We start from the raw sequence: 22,536 nt of genomic DNA on the forward strand, positions 1-22,536 counted from the left end.
CTGAGTTTTACTGCACACAGAACCATGGGATAAAAAGCAACATACACCGAGTGGTAGGTGACTGATCTGTGAAAAATACAAGGCGAGACTACTTTTTTGGCCTTCGAGAAGATATGTGTATTAGAATTTTGACATTCTACTACAACCCATAAGTCAGGGTCAAGGTGAATGACCACCTGTTGGATGCCTTTAAAATCAGCAATGAGAATAGAAAGGGATGCGCCCTGTCTCTGATAATATTCATATTCACCTTGGATGCCCTCTGACTTCCCTGAAACAGAATCCCGATTTTTCTCTGGGCATTTCCAAAGACTTCCTGAGAGGGCCTCTTCCAGATTCTAAATTAGAGACAAGTCACATGACCTCTTCCAAAACACAAGACCTGACGAACCTTAGGGGACTGTGCTGCATATTTGTTGGCAACGTCCCCTTTTTACCTTTTGGTCTGACAAGTAACACCCTTCCTGTCTTAGGGTGACTTCAATTGAGCCACCCTTGGGCAGCAGCATTGTCAACTTGTGGAGAGGGTAGTGTTAGATGGACTAGACAAACTCAAGATAACACTTTTTAAGCAGTTAGTTTTTTTTTCCTTTTGGAATGAAGGTTTTTACATAAATAAATAAAAGCTGACCATTGTAAGCAATCTGGTCAGTGTTAAATGGTTTTCTCAACCCTCCATCTTTTGCTTGGTCTGTTAAAGGAAGCTGAAAAATAACTTACTGACTTACTGGCCAGATCGCCAGCTTAAAATAAAGGGGGGGAAAAAAAGCCTATAAAAAAAAAAAAAAAAGAAACGTTAGCAGTTACCAGATTTAAGGATTGGTAAACTACAATATATTAAATTTTTGCTTGTGGGTTTAGATACGCTGTCGGCTATGCACATCTTCAACGCAGCTAGGATGTGCACCCAAGGCCACCGAATCTCAGTTTAAACCCCCCCCCCTTGACCATCCCCCCACCCCTTATTGCTTTCCTATCCCAACACGCTCCCCTTTCCCCATCCTCAATCATCTTTACCTCCCCTCTTTTTCCCTTACTCATTTTTCAGTTGTCCTTCCTTTTACTTGCTTACTACCTTTCTATTTCCCATCCCCTACTGCCCTTCAAGGGTTCTCCCATTACATCCTTGTTAGTCCGAGGATAACCCAACAGAGGAATGCCTTGCCTATTGTCCCTGAAGATGTATTCTCCACATTGCAATAAAAGCGCACCTTATTTGAGGGCATATTAAGCTACTAGAACTATCCTATGACTGGCTAGTACCCTTTCAGAAAGGGCTCTCTGCCGCTCTAATCCTGTACCTTTGTGTTCATTTTTGTACTCTGTTTTAATGCTGGTGTATGGCTGCACATGAATAACTTTGTACACTAGAAATACACTAGAAATTGAGTTTATAGACTGGGTATGAATAGTGGGAATAAGATGTACAAAGTGACAGAGAAAAATGTTTAGTGATATTCTACCATAACAGTCACACAAAGTAGTCAACTGCAAATTTTAGATTTATTTAGGAAATGGTTTGCACATAATTAAACTTCAATTGCAAAAAATCTCCCTGAATTACAAAAGCCAACGAGACAGGCGCAATATACCACAGTGAGGAAAGTGGTGTGCGAGCAGGACAGAAGGCGAATCATCCTGAGGGGCAATCTGCAAGGTGCAGCAGCATATCACAGAAACGAAGATGCATCATTTAGTGTTGCTTTCTTCTGAAAGAACAACCTGTGTGAAGATAAGTGTGCGATCAGTGTTACTTGATCAAAAAAAGACTTCAAAATACATGTACATGCACCAAACACACCTAGCAAGTGCTGTGTGTTTTATCACAGACTACAAAGTGCTGCCAGCAGTGCAACATAATAGGAAGCCAAGTTTATATATTTTAACAACAGAACAAAGCTTTCCTAATATACACAGAGGCAGTTATATGACAAACTGTTAATCTGCTGGTTTACACATACCTTCCTACAGCACAGAGTGAGCCTGTGCCCACACCCCCACAGGACAAAAATGCAGGTTCTAAATAGACAGGGCCACCTCAGTGTGTGATGTTAAAAGCTAGGAAATGTTCTTCCTGCAATGTCTATTGTTGGACATGGAAGGCAGAGCTCACTTGGTGCAAGTCTTAGTTCCAAACCAGGTGTTTTGCCGTAAGACAAATGCTCTAGTTCCTGCACCTAGGCCTGGACCAGTGTTTGGCTCGCATACTATCAAGGGTCAGGTTTCTCCTCTTTCTATCCTGTTTCTGAGACCACTGGTCTCTCAATCCTTGTTGAAGACCTTATACAGGCCACAGGATCAGAAAATGGAGGGCATTTCAGTGATCCTCATTGCTCTGGACTGGCCCAGGTGGATGTGGTTCACTGACCTGATAAGAATTCTGGTGGACGCTCCGTGGGCACTGCCAGATTGTTGGGATCTTATGTCCCAAGGGCCAGTGTACCATCCTGTTTAATGGTCACTGGCTTTAAGAGCAGGACTGTTAAAGCCAATGTTCTAAAGGACAGGGGTATCTCAGTCTGTGATGTTAAACTCTAGGAAATCTTCTTCCCACAAGGTCTATCATCAGGACATGCAAGGCATACTTCACTTGGTGTAAGTCTAGTTTTCACGCCAGGAGCTTCTCCGCAAGACAAATCTCCTGGGGTGAAAACTAGTCTGGGCATAGGTGCAATTTAAGACAATTACCAAAAGGAGTTTAGAACCCAATAGTTACCTTCTGTGAGCCTGGCTTTTCCACCTGTGGGCTGGCACAGGACTGTCGAGCACCCTACACAAAGGACAACTGTCTGTGCATGGCTGAATACAGTAGTGATCTTATAGCAGCCTGGAAAAGAAAGAACCACAAATAATAAAAAAATGGTAATCATTTCACTGGCTTTTCAACTTAATAGGTTCAAATTAACAGCCCAATAGTTAGCATGTGACTAGGGGGGTTCATAAAATGGTAGCCTCCATCAGAGGCTTCAAACATGTCCTGTGTGTAAAATGCAAGGCGCAGAAGACAAATGTTTCATGACATGAACAAACGCCATCAAAGTTTAAAATCTCAAGTTAGAAGATTTAGTTATGCCGTGACCGATATTCAAAAATGTTCTGCAATGGCCTTCAGTAACATTGTAGAATTTAGAATGTCAACTTTAGTCAATTATATTCATTGCCAAGTGCTGGATGTAATTGTTTTATGTTAGATGTTCTTAATTCAAAGTTTACAAAGCACAATGGGTTATGGCTGGTTTCACACCTACGCCTTGCGTAACACATAGTGTGCACATGTACAGTAGCTGGCAATGAACCTGCAGTACAGCACACAATGATGTGCGTTGCCAAAAACAGTGCAGGTCTGTTTTATCATGAGTTACCGTTCACTGCCAGCTATTCAGAGTCAATGAGCTGCCTATTGCCATGAAAATGCGTGCACTACAGATCGCAGAGACATGAAGGAGCCCTTAATAATGCCTGAGTACCGTTTCTGGTAGAAAAACTAGTGCAGGAGTTGTGCATGCAAACTGTCAGGAGGCTTCAGAAACATCAAATCTATAACATCAGCTTCATTTATAGGTTCTAGCTAAGTACCAGCCGGGATATTGAAGTCAGCATTAGAGAAAAGCACCAGAGGCTTTCTCGGATAACAAAGGTAATGGCAGGCACATTGTGGTGGGTAAGGCTTTACGTTTTAAATAGCGGCATGTTGTGCTTAATGTAGGCCCAGAAGATTGCTCCTGTGGTAAAAATAACCCTGTGTCCACTTCACTTTCCTATAAGTTATAAATCTTTATCACACATTACAAATGAACACATTGTGTTTTACATAACACATTTAAATAGGTCCAGCAATTTTCCTCTTAGTGAACAGACCGGCTATATGGCAATAGCTTTTCCAATATTTAAGGTGTAACTAAACCCAAAACATTTTCTTTTGTTTTGGATATTGTGTAGCAGGATTAGAACCCCTTGAGGGCTTATACTCATGTGTGTCCTAGCTAGGGCGATTTACTTCGTCCTAATGGCCACCGGGACTGAAAGTTAGCTTTTAAGTTACTACCAGAACAGGAATAAAAGGGAAACCCTAGACCGGGGAAACCTGTTCCAATGACAACTGTCTGAAAGGAGATTTTCTTCATTTTGGAGAGCTTTCCTGTCACTTTCTGTTGTGCCTACAGGGAAGGAAGTGAAAGGAAATCTCCTCAATGGGACACAGACAGCCAACACTCTAACCAAAATTAAACAAAAATGTTTTGGCTTTAGATATACTTTAAATGATATGTACACTGTTTTTTGACAGGCAGCCACCAACTTGTTTTTTTCTCCCCATTCTACAGGTTTTTAAATAAAAGGTGATCTGGGTGGCTGTAGAGCCACCTGATCACTTTCACATGACTCATGAGGCACAGTCAGTGCTTGAAGGGCTGTAGCAGAGGACATGGGAGACATGAGGAGTCTAATAGAGTACCGGTCAGCTGCCAAATTGCTGCTTGTTACCCCCCCTTGTGAAATCGATAAAGTGATAAAAAAAAAAAAAAGTTTAAAAAGAATGAAAAACAATAACATAAAAAAAAATGTAAAAGCACCTGTCACATCTATATCTAGACAACTATTGCGCAACACATATTGGGTAAAGCCACGAACACTAGAGTGAGAAATAATTCTAGGTCCCTTATTGACAGTTAACTCTACAGGGGCTCCGTGTTCAATAAATATATGATGCGTTAAGCATTTTTATACATAAAAGCTGAAAATGCAGATGTTTAACGTGTGCATGTTAAAGTAAACCCAGAAATGAAAGCAACAGGGACTGTCGTTGTTGACCTCCTTCATAAAATGCTAGTTACCTGACCGTTGTGCTTACCCACGGGCTTCAGTTCCCCGAATCTCTGACCCGAGAGGTATACAGAAGAATACAGATTGGTGCCGATTGGCCCAGTGCTGTCACATCCTTAAAGTAAACCTGCTGCTTTGCCGTAAATGTCCAACCACGGATTTGGTACCATGGAGTGGTGAAGAGGTTTTTCAGAATGAAAACTAGTGAACCAATGAAGTACTGCTTACTATCTATAAGCCAACAACTGACCCTCATACTTAGTCTTACCTAGTCAAAGTCTTCACAACACAACCACCAAACTATAATTTTACTCCCAAGTGCCCTCTTACTGAAAACACTTGTCTGGATGCCTAGTCCACACTGTGCTCTGTGTTTCCATATGCCATGTCACTATTGTGTCCTGTAGGGGCTAGTGGATCAAACCAGAGAGTTCAAGGGAGACCAGGCATCCAACACACTTGGAAGAGTGTTGGACACTGCAGAACCTTCAGCAAGCTCATCGGTTTAAGACGGACACTGTGACAGGCAAGGATTTATTATTTTCTTTAATCGAGAGGCCGCTTTTATATTTTTTGAATAGTGACAGTGTTTTGAACCGATATTTGGCACATGGCAATGGCAGCAAACATGTCCTAAGGCATACACTCGGTCCACACAGGGACTTCCAGGAACTTTAGTTATTAAACTGCAACTGTGCAGGTACAATTTCTAGATTGACGCAGGGACATTCATTTCTCTTTCTGTACCTTTAATAAGATACGTTGCTGTATAGAAGTACAAAACATAAATAATAGCTCAGTCTTACCTGGGCATTTAACATCCATAAAGTAGGAGTTAGGGCTCTGGACCAACCTCTTCTTCTTATGCCTCGTCTTCTCCTCATCAGAGGATGGATGCAGTAAATCTTTGGCTAACTGAAGAGAGGCAAAAATACATTAGTCTTTCTACCGAGAACATTCTTGGGGAAGGTATCTGAAGTTACTGTAACCTGATGTCAGCCGTAATTATGTACAGGAGACAAAAAAAATTATATAAAAATGTAAAAATAATATGTTTACCATGCTGAAAAAGGACTGCCCTGTTCCTTTTACTGTGTGTGCTGTAATATAAACAATGCAGCGTCTCTGATGACTAAACTGGACGTAGATGCAGCACAGCACACCTTATATAATTTACAGTAATCATGGACCTTTGTACTTAGCTCAGAAATGACATCACTGTTCTATGGCATTCACTTTTCACTGGAAAGCAGCCAGATGATGATGATGATTAAATGCACCATAAAAGACAGTTACTGGACCTGTTACAGTAAATGCAAAGACAACGCTCTCCAATATACAAGAGACTCGCATACAATGAGAAACAAGACAATGACCTATCTAATACAATGTTTTCATTAAAGTGTGACTAAACTCAGGAGTTAAACCTTACAAATACATTCAATTACCTTAATTATTAACAAACATGTATTTTATTTGTGTATCACTCGGCTGTAGAGTCTCAAATGTGTTGTAAAGTAACCACCGTTCCAAGCTCACTCCTGGGATGGTCTACAATCTCAATACAAATTAGTGGTTTGGAGCAGTGACTACTTTACAACACACACAGGGGCAATGGGGAACAAAAGTAGCCACCCTCCAGAAGGAAGGACAGTGTCAGCACCAATTCAGAGATGATTTGAGGATCTACAGCTGAGTGATGCGTTTCGAGGCGTACCTCTTTTTCAAGCTCTAAGAAAAACTTTTCTTAGAGCTTGAAAAGGAGGTACGCCTCAAAACGCGTTGCTCAGTCCATCCTTTTGCCTTCACTACCATCATTGATATCATTCCTTGCTGCCGCCTGACACTCCGACAGAACATTTGGTCCATCTCAGCCATTACCCGATCTCCAAACTGCCGCTCTAACTCTCACTGGCTGCCCCATCGATACACTTCAGCTGCTCAGTGCCGACTAGAGTGCGCACAGTCCACCCCACACTGCACCTACTACCCGACACGATCTATTTGGTCGTGGATCTGTCAGGGAGACTTCTACAGCATTGAGCCCCTGCGGCTTATCCCCCGCTTCTCTCCCCGATTCTGCCTTGCACCACACACACCAGTATGGTGGGAATCGAAGTCTCCACAACAGCATTGCTTTTGTAACACAGAATTGCTCATATTGGACACCTCGATCCTCTACCAAGGATGCCACACGTTCAGCTCCCTCCGTGTAAGTAATCCCCTCTCTCTTTATCTCCTTGAGACAATTAGTCTTCTTTATACACATCATTATCACATCACCTGATTTGCAATGGGGGTTGAATGATTTTGATTACAACTGCAGACCATATTCTGCTCTCGAATAACATTACCCCACATCTCAGAAGAGATTTGAGAACACTAAACAAGCTCTGACTGTCCATCAATGAGCCTTGGCCACCCATTACCCTGTAGCCGGTTCACCATTTTCCTTCCTTGGACCACTTTTGGTAGATCCTGACCATTGCAGACCAGCAACATCCCATAAGAGCTGCAGTATTGGAGTTGCTCTGACCCAGTCGTCTATCAATCACAATTTGGCTCTTGTCTGCTCCTAACACATTAACTTCAGGGGCAAAATATTCACTTGCTGCCCAATATATCCCACTCGCTTCCAGGTGCCATTGTAATGAGAATCAATAATATTCACTTCACCCGTCAGTGGTCATAGTGTTATAGCTGATTGGTGGATATGCTAATATACTGTATAATAGGTTATCTGTGACGTGTGGCTATAAAAATATTTCCAAGCTAAAATGAAAACTGAACAAGACTTCACTGTAAGCACTTTACGTTTACCCCATGGTGTCGTCCCATTGGTGGTGCAGTTGAAGACAGGCAGGAGTCCAACAACCACCACCATCATCCTTGGTGAGAACTCTACCCATCTATGCCCAGGCTCACAGTGAACATTAATAACAAACGGTTGTTTTCCATTACCTGTGGGAAAGCACATAAAAGTACGACACCTCCTACCACAAATGTACCAACTCACTATCTGACCTTCACAATAATCTGCATATCACCATCAATGTGGAATTTACACTTTGTGAGTGAAGCACAATGAACATGTTCAGACATGTCCCAGTACAAGGAGCCATAGCAGTAATACTTCCTATCTCTGGGAGTAAAAGAAGACGATCGATAGCCTTCTGTGTGACATACTGCGTGAAAACAAAACAATACCATTTCTCAAAAGCATTACAAGTGGACCTTTCACCCTCAGAGCTAAGACTCCCTGGTGTATGCAGCACTGCACGCTGATCTCAAAGACTCGTCAAGTTCCATGTAAAACGAACTGTTTCTTTTTACATACGTTTATCTTCTTTTCGGTTTCTGGTATTTCCAGGCACTGGTGACGTAGCCAGGGCTTCACACATGCCCCAGGGGAAGGCTACGTCACCAGTGCCTTCCAAGGAGATCTGACTTCAATGCACCACCATGCCCTCTACTGCACCAGAACGAAGGGGATGTTTTGCTGTGCGTTCCTGCAGCTGCCACCCTGGAATGCACCGCAATTGGTGTGAACGGGCCCTTATGCAGCTTAGCAGAAACAAAATGCACAGAGATGTATCCTTTTGTCACACCAGTGAAGATACAGCCATTTACTTGTATAGAAAAAGGCCTCAAACAAATGTGTGGCTCACACACACCGGGGACGCACTTCATCAGGTGCCCTATGCTCTGCGGTCATGCAGCCCAATACATCTAAGGACTGGTTTGGTTTTAGATCCTTTAAACACAGCTCCCACGCACATCAAAAGAATAGGGATGGTGCTGGAGGATGAAAGTAGAACATTATGCATTCAGCACCTATTCGTATCCCCTGTGTGTCTGTATACGTGACATTTTAAATCGGCGCTTGACAAATCCCAGGAGCCAGCTCGCCAATGCTCCTTAAGAAAGACAGCTGGGCCTTACTTTGGAGGTTTTCTCTACTTCTTGTCAATAGACCAGTAAAAGATCCTGCTGGCTCCTGGACTGGACGGTCTGGCTTCTGAATCCAATATTAACTTGTCCACCCTGCAATTAAGTGTGATTAAACTGGAAGCAAAACCTTTATTTTGTGATTTGAATAAAATGGTGAGGGGTTAGACCCACTGGCAGGTTTTTATAGCTCTGTGTCCGTTAGGGAGATTCATTCCAATTATCCTGATCACTAATGTCACCGGGAAGGAAAGTGAGCGAAGATGCAAAATTTTGAGTTGCCACCAGCACAGGATAGAGGGGAATCTTCCAATGGGGACATTTCTTCCCGTGACAACTGTCAGAGGTTATATCCCTCACAATGGAAAGATATCATCTCACTTCTTGTCCAGTCCACAGGACAGGAAATCTTCCTATTAAGATACAGATGGCAATAAAAAAAGTTTGGATTAGGATGTGTGCTCAATATATGCTACTGCGCTGTGGTTTGCTTACAGACCATCTGTCACAATATAATGGTGTACCATGTGGGCACCGAGGGGTGAGAGCACCCACCAAGTGGGTACCTGGGCGGGTGACAACATCACAGCTGCATTGAAAGGCAGTGTGTCAGCACTAACACCCCATAAAAGGTAGGCCCATTACCATCAGTGACTGGCACAGTCATCAGTTGACAATTTTACATATTGTTAGTGGTAAATGCATTTGTGCATGATATGGAAACGTAAAGGCGTATGCGCAAACACATTTCAATCTAGTTTTTGGGTTGACACACACACTTTCATCGCATATACATGACATCCATACAAGCACTGACGTAGGAGAAGTAATCTTGGCATGCACCCCTACATCATCACTAGAAGCTGGCACTCTGCACAATAGATTATAGGGGGAATTATGAACACTGGGGCAGAGAGAATCTGGAACAGTTGCCCAAAGTAACCAATCAGATTAATTCCCCTTTATGAGTTCTCTCTAAGCATAGTCAGAAAAGAATGACAAAGCCCGTGAGTATTATCGGCCAGCAATGGAATATCTACAGTCTGTGAATGCAACAAAGACGGAATATATGGACTGATCATCAGGCCGATCACAATGACAACATGCAATCAACATTCCAGCTGTCAAAAAGGGGTATACGCATCTCACGTGACGTCACCTCACCCCCCACGTCCCGGCACATGACACTCCATACAATCTGTGAACAAGCCGTAAAGACGTCTAACTACTAGAGACACATGTAAAATGTGGCACCCAAAGTGCGCCATAAGCTGCCAACTTACAGGCATGGCTCTCCCTCGTGGATTTCAACAACACTCCACGCAGCACGCAGGATCCGAGTTCCGGGCAGAGAGGCGGAGCGATCATAGGGGGTTGTTTAGTACAAGACAGTGGGCGCCATGTTTACACTGGGCATTTCTTTCATTCGCGCTGAGCGAGAGCAAGGACTTAGCAGCAACAAGTGAACGGCTTGCCCTTACTAAACATGGCTTCTTACCTGTTTTCTTACCACATGTCACGCCGTCTGGATTTTTTATGGAAGGGAAGACATGCAAATGTTGTATGCTTTAGACATCTGCTATGCTGTTTGTTAGATGAGGGTTTTTCTTGGTTCCTGTATGTAAGCCAACCTCACCTTAGTCTGCCAGCTTACACCATCCTACCAGGCAGCTGTACCTTTATAATCAGATTGTTTTTGCAGAATTTTGCACACATTTGCAACAACTGTATGAGGGGAATTTATCAAAACTGTAGCTGACTGAATCTGGTGCTGTTTCCATAGTACCCTATCAGCTTCTCTCTTCAGTTTGTTCAGAAAAGCTTTAAAAATGAAAGATAGAAGCTGATTGGTTACTATGGACAACTGCTCCTGATTCTGGCTGCTCCAGTTTTGATCAATTTCACCCATTGTGTTTGTAACATCTTTTTCCTTCCTTTAGGGCCCATTCACACCAGCTTCTCCACAAAACGCACAGCAGCTGTTGTGCATTGCCCAAAACAGTGCCGATGAGCTGATCCTGGCACATCACACTGTGTACCTTATTATTATTATTATTATTATTATTATTATACAGGATTTATATAACGCCAATAGTTTGCACAGCGCTTTACAATATAAGGAAGACATTACAGTCACAATACAATTTAAGACAAGATGGTAAGGAGGGCCCTGCCCGTGAGGGCGTACAATCTAAAAGGTTTTTAGAACTTTAATGAAAAATCACAAGTGACATTTCATTCGATTCTATGGGCACAGGTTGTTGTTGCTCATTGCATCCCGCTGTGCTGAAAATAGTAAGGCATGCTGTACTTTTTTTTTTCACTGCACCCCACGGCAGTCCCATAAGTTGTCCATCGGTGACAAGGCAAATTGCCTCGTCTTGTTTTGGGGGCGGGGCTGCACTGGAACGCCAACTCTGCCCCCGCACATGTGGTGTGAATGGAGCCTCAAAGTGCACATTCTAATGTGTACTGAAAGGAATAGGAGTAATGCCATGCTGATCCCTCAGCTGTAATACGCAGTTGCTGACCCGTAGCAGGAATGTCGCTTACTAGTGAATTTAGAAAAAAAAAAATCCTCCTTAGGCCCCTTTCACACGGGTGTTTATTCTGGATCAGGATGTCAGTTTTTCAGGCAGGTCCAGACTGATGCCCAATGTCTGTCTATGGGCGAGTGGATGTTAATGATGGTGCGTCGCTCTACACACCCTTATATCCAAGTTTGTCTGGGAAAGAAAATGGGACAGGTTTACATCCTTTTCTGTTTTCGTGGGCCTAGACAGAACTGAATGGATGTAATCTGATGTAGATAGACATTGTTAGTGATAGGAATACACCGATACCGGTTTTTCCGTATCGAGTATGAGTACCGATACTTTGCTTTCGGTACTTGGCGATACCGAGTACCAATACCGGTGCTTCCGCTGCCACGGAGCCAGCTTCCCGTGCAATCTGATTGCCCAAGAAGCTGGCTCCATGTTGTCTAACCTGCTTGATTGAGCTTGGCCGGGAAACCGGCTTCCCAGCCAATCACCATCCAATCAGGAAGCCAGGTGCCGAGTAATGACCTGCCTTCCAGCTTCCTGATTGGCTGGGAAGCGGGCTCATGCTGATTGATTGGAAAGCTGGATTTCCAGCCAATCAGCATCGAGCTGGCTGTTTGGCCGGCTTGATGCTGATTGGCCTGGAATCCGGCTTTCCGGCCAATCAGCAAGGAGCCAGCTGGTCGGCCAGCTCAATGCTGGTTGGCCACAAAGCCAGCTTCCTGGCCAATCAGGGAGACGGGTCATTACTCGCCGCCCAGCTTCCTGATCGCATGGGAAGCTGGCTCCATGTTCCCCTACGGCACTGCCAGTCAGAAGAAATCTTCCGGTATCGGAGCATTTACTCGCCCAGTCTGATGCTGATCTATAGTGAATGCTCATTTGGTTTCCCCTAAGCAATCTGTTATTGTTTGCATCTGCCTGCTGCTGAGTGTACCCTTGTACTCTTGCCACAGAGCAGAGCAACCAATAATGGATTGTTATGAATATCTATGTCTCCCTGGCCATAACTTGGAGGTTCATGGCCAGTGGTGCATTCTGGGGGAGGACATAAATATTCAGGGTGGAACATGTGAGGTTCTCTTTTTCACCTGGGCCCTACCTGGGGGGAGGCTGTTATGGACTGTCTGATTTGGCTAGGCCTGAAGCCTGGGGACTAGCCGTGTGCTCACACTGAGGCCTGAGTCTGGGGGCCAGTGGCTGATACTGAGGATGAAGATGACAGAGCCATGGGGAACCTGAGAAGTGAGTCTTTGCTGAAACTGGAGCGTCTGATTGGTGAGTTCTGATTCAAGTACTGCTTGCCCAGGTGTTCTAAACACAGGTTGCCACATTTGGCTTAAAGTTCCTAGTCTGTGGAGGCAGCAGATACTGTGTTCTACCACTTAAAGGAGTCTGCACCAGCCTGGATGTTCCTAGCCCCAAACCTCTCTCCCTGAAGTTCTACAATAAAGTTTCTTCAGCATCATATCTACAGTCTGGATCTCGCTTTATCGGTTGCACAGAGGGTGGTAAGTGCTTTTGGGGCAGCCAGGTTGCTACAAATCCCCTAGACAGGCTATGGAAGACCCGGTTATCCAGCGGCTCCTTCAGGGGTGAGCGCTACATTAGTATTCATGAGATATTTATACAGCTTAACTGATGACGCTCATGGAAAGGGGCCTAAGCAGCATCATTTTCCTGGATCAAAGTATTAAAGCCAAAGAATCAACATAACAACCAGGAAAACAGAGGATAGCGATGGCAGCCGTCTTGTTTCTCTTGGTAAAGTTTCCCTGTAAAATGGCTTTGCTGCTAGGAAATATCATGTAAGATGACATTGCTGTGTGGTTGGATGTGCCAATACATTCCAGTACCTAATCATTAGGGCACATTCTCACCATAGCATGTGCATGGGCCCTTATGTAGGATGCTTAGGACCCTAAAACGAAAGCACATGCAGTATGCCTGTGTTTTATGTGTAGTGGTGACCCCTCCATGTCACCAGTTGTAGAAGTGGTCTTACACTGAGTCGCAGAGCTTGGTCTTCACATTTGCTTCCCATAAAAAGGGTGGAAATAGGTGGGACGTTCCAGGTTGCAGTCCAGAGTTTGTTCTGCTGGTGAAAGCCAACAATGGAACAGAGGACCAAGCTAGCTATAAACAATAATAAAGTACTATAATTCCACAAAAAGCAAAACCAGCGCCAGACAGGAACCTCCTTCAGCCACAAATTGAATCTTGTGTTCCAGGCAGGCCGCCCCGTTACAGATGAGGGATTACACTGTGTGAAACATAAAAAAGAAACACCGAGCGCCTTTCCTGGTGCAAATAATCCTTTTATTTGTTTAGAAAGATTAAAAGTGAAAAATGGTACTCACAAAAGATGTGGACAAAAAGCGTGTTGGACATAAATCTCAGGATATATGCAGAGCTCTGAGGAAGGGGAAACTTCCCAAAAACGCGTTCAGCTGAGTCAGCTTGTTTCTGCTGGTCTAGCAGAGACTCCTTAAAAGCACAGCTGAGCCACTCACTCGGTGTACTATCGTTCTGGATCGTCGAGCGAGTGACTCTCTGTACTGAAACAGAGACTGCATTACTGCACGAAGTAATAGCCTTGTTCCATCGCTGCCTCCCACCATTACCAAAATTCCCCTTGGTACTGAGTGCATTGGGGTTCCGCAAAACTGAGCCCAAACATTACACTTCACACACACTCCGCAGCTGAGATCCGCATTAGACATAACCGTCGACTGTTACAATACTACATATAGAGTGCACTGAACAATAGATTTACAATTATCCTCTGCTAATATGAATGGGTTAAATGATCCGTAGTACATGATATGTAGCCCTGTACCCCCTTTTCCACTTACAGAGCTAGGTTATTTTTCTTTTAAATAAATATTAATGTAATTTTATTGGTATCTATCTACCAGTAGCTGCCTCATTTCCCACCCTCGGCTTATATTCGGGTCAATACTTTTTCCCAGGTTTTTTTGGTAAAATTAGGTACCTCGGCTTATATTCGGGACGGCTTATACTCGAGTATATACGGTAAAAGGATTATTTGCACCAGGAAAGGCGCCCGGTGCTTCTTTTTTAATAATAAAGTACTGTACTGGGCAAGCCATTGCTTCAGTCCCACTTTTCAGAAGATGAAAAGAAGAACTAACTGTTGCACTGTCTTCATACACTGAACTCCGTGGTGTTGACTAGTGATGAGCATAGACTTGGTGGAAACCCAGTCAGAGCTGGGACTGCCAACCACCGCCACCCCTCATCCTGGCCCAATCGGTTGGGCCAGGCACATTCCCCACCCAGCAGCTATACGTCACACAGGGAATGCCCCCACCGCATCTGCCATCAAGGATTAGGCCAGGAGGAAGGGGAAGTGGTGGTCACTGTTCTGTGGAGACTTAGGGAGAATTCAGGCAAACTGGGTTCGTACCAAGCCCAGGGTCATCTCTAGTGTTGACATGAGAAGGTGCCTGAAAGATTCCTGCATGTGGCACTTCCAAGAGTGTCAAATACCAGCGTTCAGAGTTGTGCTTTGTGGTTTCCTTTGCCATCCTTTACCTCACTTACAAGATACAGTGGGGGGAGCGGGGAAAGGGGAAGGATTCTTTCAGCAAGCTTCTCTGTTCTAAGCAGCTGACTTCAGTGTTATGATCAATAGGACAGGTAAGCATTATCTGTTTGCTTGGCAGGGAGCTCTTCTTTTTATATTTTAAAAACTGTGACTTTATGCAGACAAAATGAGTTGAAGGACACTTTTTATTTTCAAAATAAAAACATTAAGAAGGCAAAATAAAAACATTAAAAGAGTGCTTTAAATAAATAATCCACATACAAATCTTACAATGCAGTGTGAAAATTCAAAAAAGTGCAAACAATATATACAGATTGGTTGTGCAAATTTAATGTTTATATCCAATACCACCAAATACTGTGTTTAAAAGTCCCATGTCCATCAAGAAATTCCCTCTTCCTAATCCAGTGATCCATAGAGGAAATCCAGAAGATGAACTTTATATCGCAGTAGTGATCACAATGATGGCGTGTTCAGTGATGCTCCCTCAGAGAATCGCACTGGCCAGATTAGAATGACCCACTTAAAAACGTATGGCCAGACAGCGCTTTCAAATCATCCACCTCTTCTATGCATAGGCTCCTTCACCCATAAAGACTGCATAAAGAAAGTGCTGTTACGGCACACATAAACACATAAAGTAATACCGCTTTACCTTCCTCAGCCATATGCAGACCGTGGTGATGTCAGCAGACACATTCCTCAATGCATTGCATCATCAAAATAACGCCTCCATTTGTAGCCACACCCACAAAATGGCATCTACATTGTTAACACGCTCTTATACAATTGGTCACAGACGTTTGGAACAAGTGGCAGGCATTCAAAGTATAAAGACGAAATAAGAACTTTGCCTCTTGTCTTTTAGCAACATCTCTACGGTGAAGGTGTCTTACAATCCTGAAGGCTTTCCACTGCATTCTGTCCTATAGTTTCTGTGATTTTTGCCAACAATTTACTCACTGGCATAAAGTATCACCTCTACTGCTTTCTTGCGTAAAGCTGGCCATACAGCTATAGATTATCTGCAGATTTTCTATGGTCAGATGCAGGGGCGTCCCGAGGCTGGGTGACACCCGTACCGGTGTCCGAGTGCCACCCCGCCGAGACGTCACCTGCACGATGACATCATCGCGCACACGCGACAGTATTCTGATACCTGCCGGCGGCCATCTTGGTGATGGATGCCGGCAGGAAGAGGAGGAGACAGCCACCCGGCGGGATAAGATATGCCGCCGGGTCCCCTCCTCTCTCCTGATACTGTCGGGCGTTCGGTCCATGACCGAGCGCCCGCCTTTTCAGAGGGGGGTGACACCAAAATGACTGCAAGTCATTTTGGTGTCACCCAGGTGCGGGCCGCACCCCCCTTGTGACGCCACTGGTCAGATGGAAAAAGTGCAACAGATTCCTCCTTCTATGCTAAACTGTGTGGATGGAGGAATCTCCCACTGGGCCAAGCTAGTCGGCCCCGCTGGCTCTCAAAAGACCTGAACAATCTGATTGGATGCAGCAAGATACTGAAGCTTGGCCCAGTGGGAGATTCCTTCATCCACACAGTTTAGCGTAGATGGAGGAATCTATGGCACTTTTTCCATCTGACCATAGAAAATCTATAGGCGTATGGCCAGCTTTAGCCACAAGCATGGATGATGTAAAGCTAGAAAGGGTTGTAGAGGAATCCTGACCACAGTTAGCTTTAAAATACAATTGTAAAATACAATTGTCTAAGCATTTTTACACTTGCCAGTACAGTCACCCAACCCCAAATTCACATGATCTCATTACAGATAAATGTGCCTCCTGCTTAAAGGGTATCTATGGTCAAAAACTAAAAATAAATATGTATTTCTATATAGAGATTCCATAAGTTCCATCAGATTCCTAATAACCATATCGATGTAGAGGTTTTTAAAATACCTCATTGAAGATGTCCATAGAATGTACTTCCTCAATCCACTGACACAATTTCACTCAGCCTTGTGAATACGCACTTCTTTGTGTCACCACTCTGACAAAGCCTGCCTTCTGAACTCCAACTCAACTCTTTCCCCCCCTCTCACAGTGAACACAGGAAAATGCACAGAATGTAACGTCATCATTGCTTGCTGGAAGCAGTGAAGTGCAGGCTATGTAGTCTTGATAAATCGAAAATGCATCACATCAAGCAGCAGGGAAAGAGAAGCACAGTGCACTGGGAATCCAGCAAGTTTGTAAGGAAAGCCCAGTGCTTTCCAGAAGACCAGTGCAGGTCTGAGCATGTGCATGCTGGTGCCCATGGTCCTGTGCATAGAGTTGCAGGCAAGTGCGTTCTAGCATGCAGGCATGCATAGACTCGTGTAAAGGCAAGCATTAGCATGCAGGTGCATGTGATATATCCTCAGCTTGTTCCTGGCTATATATAACAACACTTGTGACATCATCTCTTATCCTGCTTACCTTAGGGTTGCCACCTTTTCTTCAGGCCAAACCCGAACACTATAGCGCTTCACGGCAATTTGTTTGTAAAGTATACACTACGCATGTATTTTGTAAATAAACGATATTTGAGTTAATCACAACTTGCCAGTATGCCGCAGGTCCCCAGATATGCATTCTGTAGATAAGTGTACAAAGCAGTACCCATATACCTTGCCGCAGTTCTTACCAGATATGCCAAAAGTAACGGGTGCCGGTAATGACTGCGGATGGCGCTGCTCACAACAGAACAACAATACAGATGTCTCCAGCACACCGGCACCAAGATCCCATGTTACTGCAAATCCATTTTATTGATAGTTGTCATTCCTAAGACAAGCACTTTCTGGGCTGCGCTGCGTCCCCTTCATCAGGCTCAGAAATTATATTCTATTATGTCCATATAAAAGTTGTGGCCCTTTTATGTAATGTTATTTCTGAGCCTGATGAAGGGGACCCGGCGCGGCCCAGAAAGCGCTATACCTGTGCATGACCCTGTGTGCATTCTGACCTTTCTCTGGATCTCTGCCTGTCCATTCTGAACACGGCCTGCTTACTTGACTCTGAATTCTGCCCTTTACCTCTCTGACTGGCTGTTACCAACCTTGGCTTTTGACCCCGACTCTGCTCCTGGTTCTTGACGTGGTACTCTGCTGCATGGCTGTTACCAACCTCGCCTTGTGTTCCAGCTACGCTCCTTTAACCTGCTTTGGTATCCTGGTATTCTGGCATCGGGTCCTGGACCTGCAGCCTACAGTCATCCAGTCCATGCACCTGACCTCTACCCAGATCCAGTCCAGCCTGCACCCTAGCACTCATGCCACTCTGCATCCTCACACTCCCTGTCACCACTTCCAGGGGTGTTGGAGGAGAGGTGCAAGGGAAGCCCCCTCATCTGCAGCACTCACTACATAAAATGATTTTTTTCATGTAAGCTTTGATTGCATTACGAAAAACAACTATAATATGTTTCATATTACAATGATGATGTTATAACAGAATAGGATATGCTGAGACTAGGGTTGCCACCTTTCCGGCATTCACCCGGACAGTCCCGATTTTAAATGTTGTGTCCGGGTTTCATGGCAGCTGAAACCCGGACACAAGATGTCAGGCAGACCGGGGCAACCAGAATTAAGATAGGACCCACTGAAAATAGTCTCGACTATTTACATATGAATTGGTGGCGCTATTTATATATGAAAAAGCGGTCACTCTCCCCAAAAAATGTCAGTGCATCGCTAGAATGTTCGGGTTTCGATGGAAGAAAAGGTGGAAACCCTAGCTGAGAAGTTAGAACCCCTTTAAAACAGTGCTAAAATGGATGCTAACTGGAGTGCCACAATAACACTGCATTCCCATTCACTTATTGACTGGTATCCACACGGGATGATTGTAGGTGCTAAAAAGCAAGAGCTGACCACTCATTATTGTCTGATATTAAGCGTGCAGGCTGTTGTTTTCTTTACCAAATCCATTCTGGCTGCCAAAAAATCTGACGAAATATAATAATGAAGGAATGTTGCACAAACCTAATTGAGCAATCACCCGCTTCCCAAAGAAAACATCCTGGCCAATCACTTAGTCCCCCAAGAGTGCTTGGCCATATGATGTTGAAGAGGGCCTACAGATAAGACCCTTGGCCAATCCCACAGTAAATGATTAGATCGGGTGAATGTTGTTTTATATACGGCACTTTTAGATTTCAACTACTCTACTACTAGAGCAAACTGGAAATGCACAGTGCAAAAACTAAATGTCAGTTTATACTGTCCAATAACATAACTCCCCTCCCCCACATTGGATTTCTAGGAATGTAGGCACTAAAACAATGATGTTATTCATTGCTGTGATACTGGATCTCTGATTAAAGTTTATGCCCTTGTGGGAGCAGTGAAATTACATAGTACAAATGGAACACTCATTTGTAGTATCAATTGAGTTTATAATGGGATATATATTATAAAAAACATTCAAGGAAAACTTTCAGACTCTTCAATGGGGAGGTCAGAGGTGTCTCCGGAAAACTAAATGAGAATCCTCCACACCCCCTAGGGTCAAATGCCTTCAGACCAAACTAACAAAACATTACTTTCCATCCTCATGCAGCCAATAAACAAGAATGCAAAATTTCTCAATAATTCTAAACTCATACCTTTAACCCAGTGTTCATGAAGAAATGTTGACAATAATGATAACACAGAATTTTGTGCATTAAACAGATTTATCGGGATAGTACAACTATTGAAATTCATCCGTGCAGATTTATTCAGACTTGTTTAGTTCGTTTTTAGGTTTAATAAATATTTGTTATCACGTACGTGATAACATATTAATAAATATGTTATCACGTACCTGGCTCGAGACTGAGTTGACAAGGGGGCTGCCCGTGTACCTCTTGTTCCTCACCACTGGAGGTGGTGACAGGTAATGTAAAGACATGGAGTGGCACAAACGCCGGTGCTGACAACTGAATGAAGTCTATGCGGGTGCTTGAGAGCGTAGAACCGTGATCAAGTCCGCAGGATCAGGATGACTATGGAAACCTTTGGGAGCTGGAGCCAAGGAATGACGCGTTGTAGATGAACGTGGACCAGGTATAAATATACCAGACAGTGAGGGTACCAGGCACCAAGAACATAGCCAGGAGCGAAGTCAGAGGCGGCAGTTGAGGTCATACACAGGAAAGCAGAATCTTTAGCAGGAATGATGGTCAGGAGCGAAGTCAAGGATCATAAGCCAGGGTCATACATGGATAGGCCGAGTATTAAGGTACCAGGCGGAGGCGTAGTCAAATCGTCATGAGCCAGGTTTATACACAAGGAAGTAGAGATACAGGATCAGGCGCAAAGAACACAGGGACAAGCTGACTCCATGCTTTTGACTTGTTTAAATAGAAAAAGCGTGCCTGCTAACGAGCGTATGCCGTATGCAAGTGCGCTAATGTGTACCAAAAGACCCACACGCTCCATCCGGTTGAGTGAAAAAAGGCACACATATAAAAAGTGATATGCACATACAAAAGGGAGAAATAAGTGCCAATGTGCAAGACAATGGCTAGACCTTGCGGCCCAATATAAAACTTTTCCATGGTCTTAGCCCAAGAGGCGTGGGGCAGGAAAACCAAGTGGTGTCGTGGCCTGAGTGCCTTTCACACAGTGGGGTCCCAAACCCATAGTGTTACTCAAGCACCTCCAGGGCACCACTCCAGGGGGGAGCTTGACACCGTGGGCTCTTGAATCTATATACTAGAATGTATAATTTAAAGCACCTAAAGCTTAAAGGATAATTAAAGCCTCAGCTTTTTTTGTATACGGTATATCTACTGCTAGCAAGGAGTAGATATATGCAAAAAGTGTAAAAAAAACAAACAAACCCGCTTTAAAAAGGGTTAATACTTACCTGTGTCTTCCCTGCGCGCTCCCGTTCTTGGGCGGCTGCAAAGCATCTTGGGGCGGGCGCATGCGCAGATCACATTTTCGGCCGGGACGCTAGGAGAGACACAAGGTAAGTATATGGACGCGTGCACCCGCATGCAGACACCGTGGGACAGGAAGTGCCAGCAAGGACAGAGGAGTCAGCGCTGGATCGGACACCCGCAGCGCTGGAGGGACAGATGAAAAGGACAAGAAAGAAGAAGATCGGATTAAGAGACATCATTAAATGTAAGTGCTTTAATTAACATTGGGGGGAGGGAAACATTTTTTTGACTTTAATGTCACTTTAAGCAGACACATAAAGCAAACACCTAAAGGCACATATAGTCACATATAGTCACGTACCTTGCAGAGATACCTGGGAGAAATAATATGTAATGACTTCAGCTGTGAATTCACATTTTGCCCAGATCCCCACCTACCACTTTCACCCAATTATTAGTCAGTGAAACTGTCAAGGTGTTGAACCAATAATAGAGCATGGGAAGCAGGAAAATGTGGGCACAGGCTCGTCTTAAAGAAATCGGGCCCATATTTGCATATTAGGGCTCCTAGGGAGCTCTACAGTTATACACTTTAGGACTTTAGGTGTCTGCTTTACAGATCTCCTTAGGGTTTAGGAGCTTCTAAAGTGATCAAGGGTTCCCATTCAAGACTTGTCAAACATAGGAAAGAAGTCACCAGCACTCCAGCAGTATTCATTTCACTTTTTTATTTATTATTATTGCCAACACAGGTCAGTGTTTTGGGTCCATTAAGTCACTATGGCTGCTCAGGGAATGGACCCTGTTAGACCCCGAAATGTTGACTAGCCTGACCTATGTGACATTACTTTCACAATAAACAATGGAATTGAATACTCCCAGAGTGCTGGAATGGAGACATCTTGCTTCTTGTGTTGAATCTGCACACCATCATTGGTAATGTTTGTTACCAGCACCCACTGGATGTACTGGTTACAAAAAGCTGTCATTTCATGCCGTGTGTGTTGTGGGGTGCAGGGAGTAGGGGTGCCATGCACATTGTATGCACATTGACAGGTGCTGTGATAACACGTTATAAAACACCCAATACCACACCAGTCTGAACAAACAACCACAAAGCTGGCTGTTGAAAGCACCACGGACACTTTTGCTGGACAGCTTGGCATGCTTACAGAAAGTGGAAAAAACAGAATCAACAGGTAATAAAACGAGTTCTTCTGGTAGCCCAGAGCATCCTCATTTCTCACTTATACAAGAATGATGTCAGCTACAACAAATCCCAAGCATGAGTATGGGTGCACATGTGTGGGATTTGCGGCGCATATGTTTTCAATACCATGGCAATGTGTAAATTAAATGAGTCCCTGCTGGAGTGGTCTGTGCGCATCTGCAGGATTGGCACAGGGAAGTCAGCAAATGCCTCTACCCAGGGTGGCAGACAAAGGCATAGCAAAGTTCACTGGAATGTAAGTTAAGCCTGCCTGAATAGTATGAGGGGGATTTGCCAAAACTGGAGCAGACAAAATCTGGAACAGTTGTTCATGGCAACCAATCAGCATCTATGTCTCATTTTCAAATCTTAACTGAGCAAACTGAAGCGAGAAGCTGATTGGTTACCATGGACAACTGCTCCAGATTGTCTGCTCCAGTTTTGCTAATTCTCCCCTACGTATTTTACAATTTCCGTTTAATACAATTTATAACTGTGTTTTTGTAATTTTGAAGATTTGGGTGATGTTCCCCTTTAAGACAACTGTGTCCTGTACACGCTCATTTCA

The 22,536-nt window shown here is 44.0% G+C and overlaps 2 protein-coding genes across 2 annotated transcripts in view; one reads left to right on the forward strand and one right to left on the reverse strand.

The window, feature by feature from the left end:
* The window catches only part of LACTB (lactamase beta), a 49,671-nt gene extending 43,198 nt beyond the window's left edge, over window positions 1–6,473 (forward strand). The window contains exon 7 of the mRNA XM_018552810.1: window positions 6,464–6,473. The gene's annotated coding sequence lies outside the window, so the exon portion shown is untranslated. The remainder of the gene's footprint in view (window positions 1–6,463) is intronic.
* RPS27L (ribosomal protein S27 like) lies at window positions 1,482–10,154 on the reverse strand. The gene is made up of 4 exons (XM_018552811.1): window positions 10,053–10,154; window positions 5,628–5,736; window positions 2,717–2,827; window positions 1,482–1,722 (listed from the first exon to the last, which is right to left on the reverse strand). The coding sequence occupies exons 1-4, from the start codon at window positions 10,056–10,058 to the stop codon at window positions 1,694–1,696; spliced, it is 255 nt and encodes an 84-aa protein (XP_018408313.1). The 5' UTR covers window positions 10,059–10,154; the 3' UTR covers window positions 1,482–1,693.
* Between the last annotated feature and the right edge of the window lie 12,382 nt (window positions 10,155–22,536).

The sequence above is a fragment of the Nanorana parkeri genome, unplaced genomic scaffold, assembly GCF_000935625.1.
Source record: "Nanorana parkeri isolate BGI_ZX_2015 unplaced genomic scaffold, ASM93562v1 scaffold97, whole genome shotgun sequence".
Lineage (NCBI taxonomy): Eukaryota > Metazoa > Chordata > Amphibia > Anura > Dicroglossidae > Nanorana > Nanorana parkeri.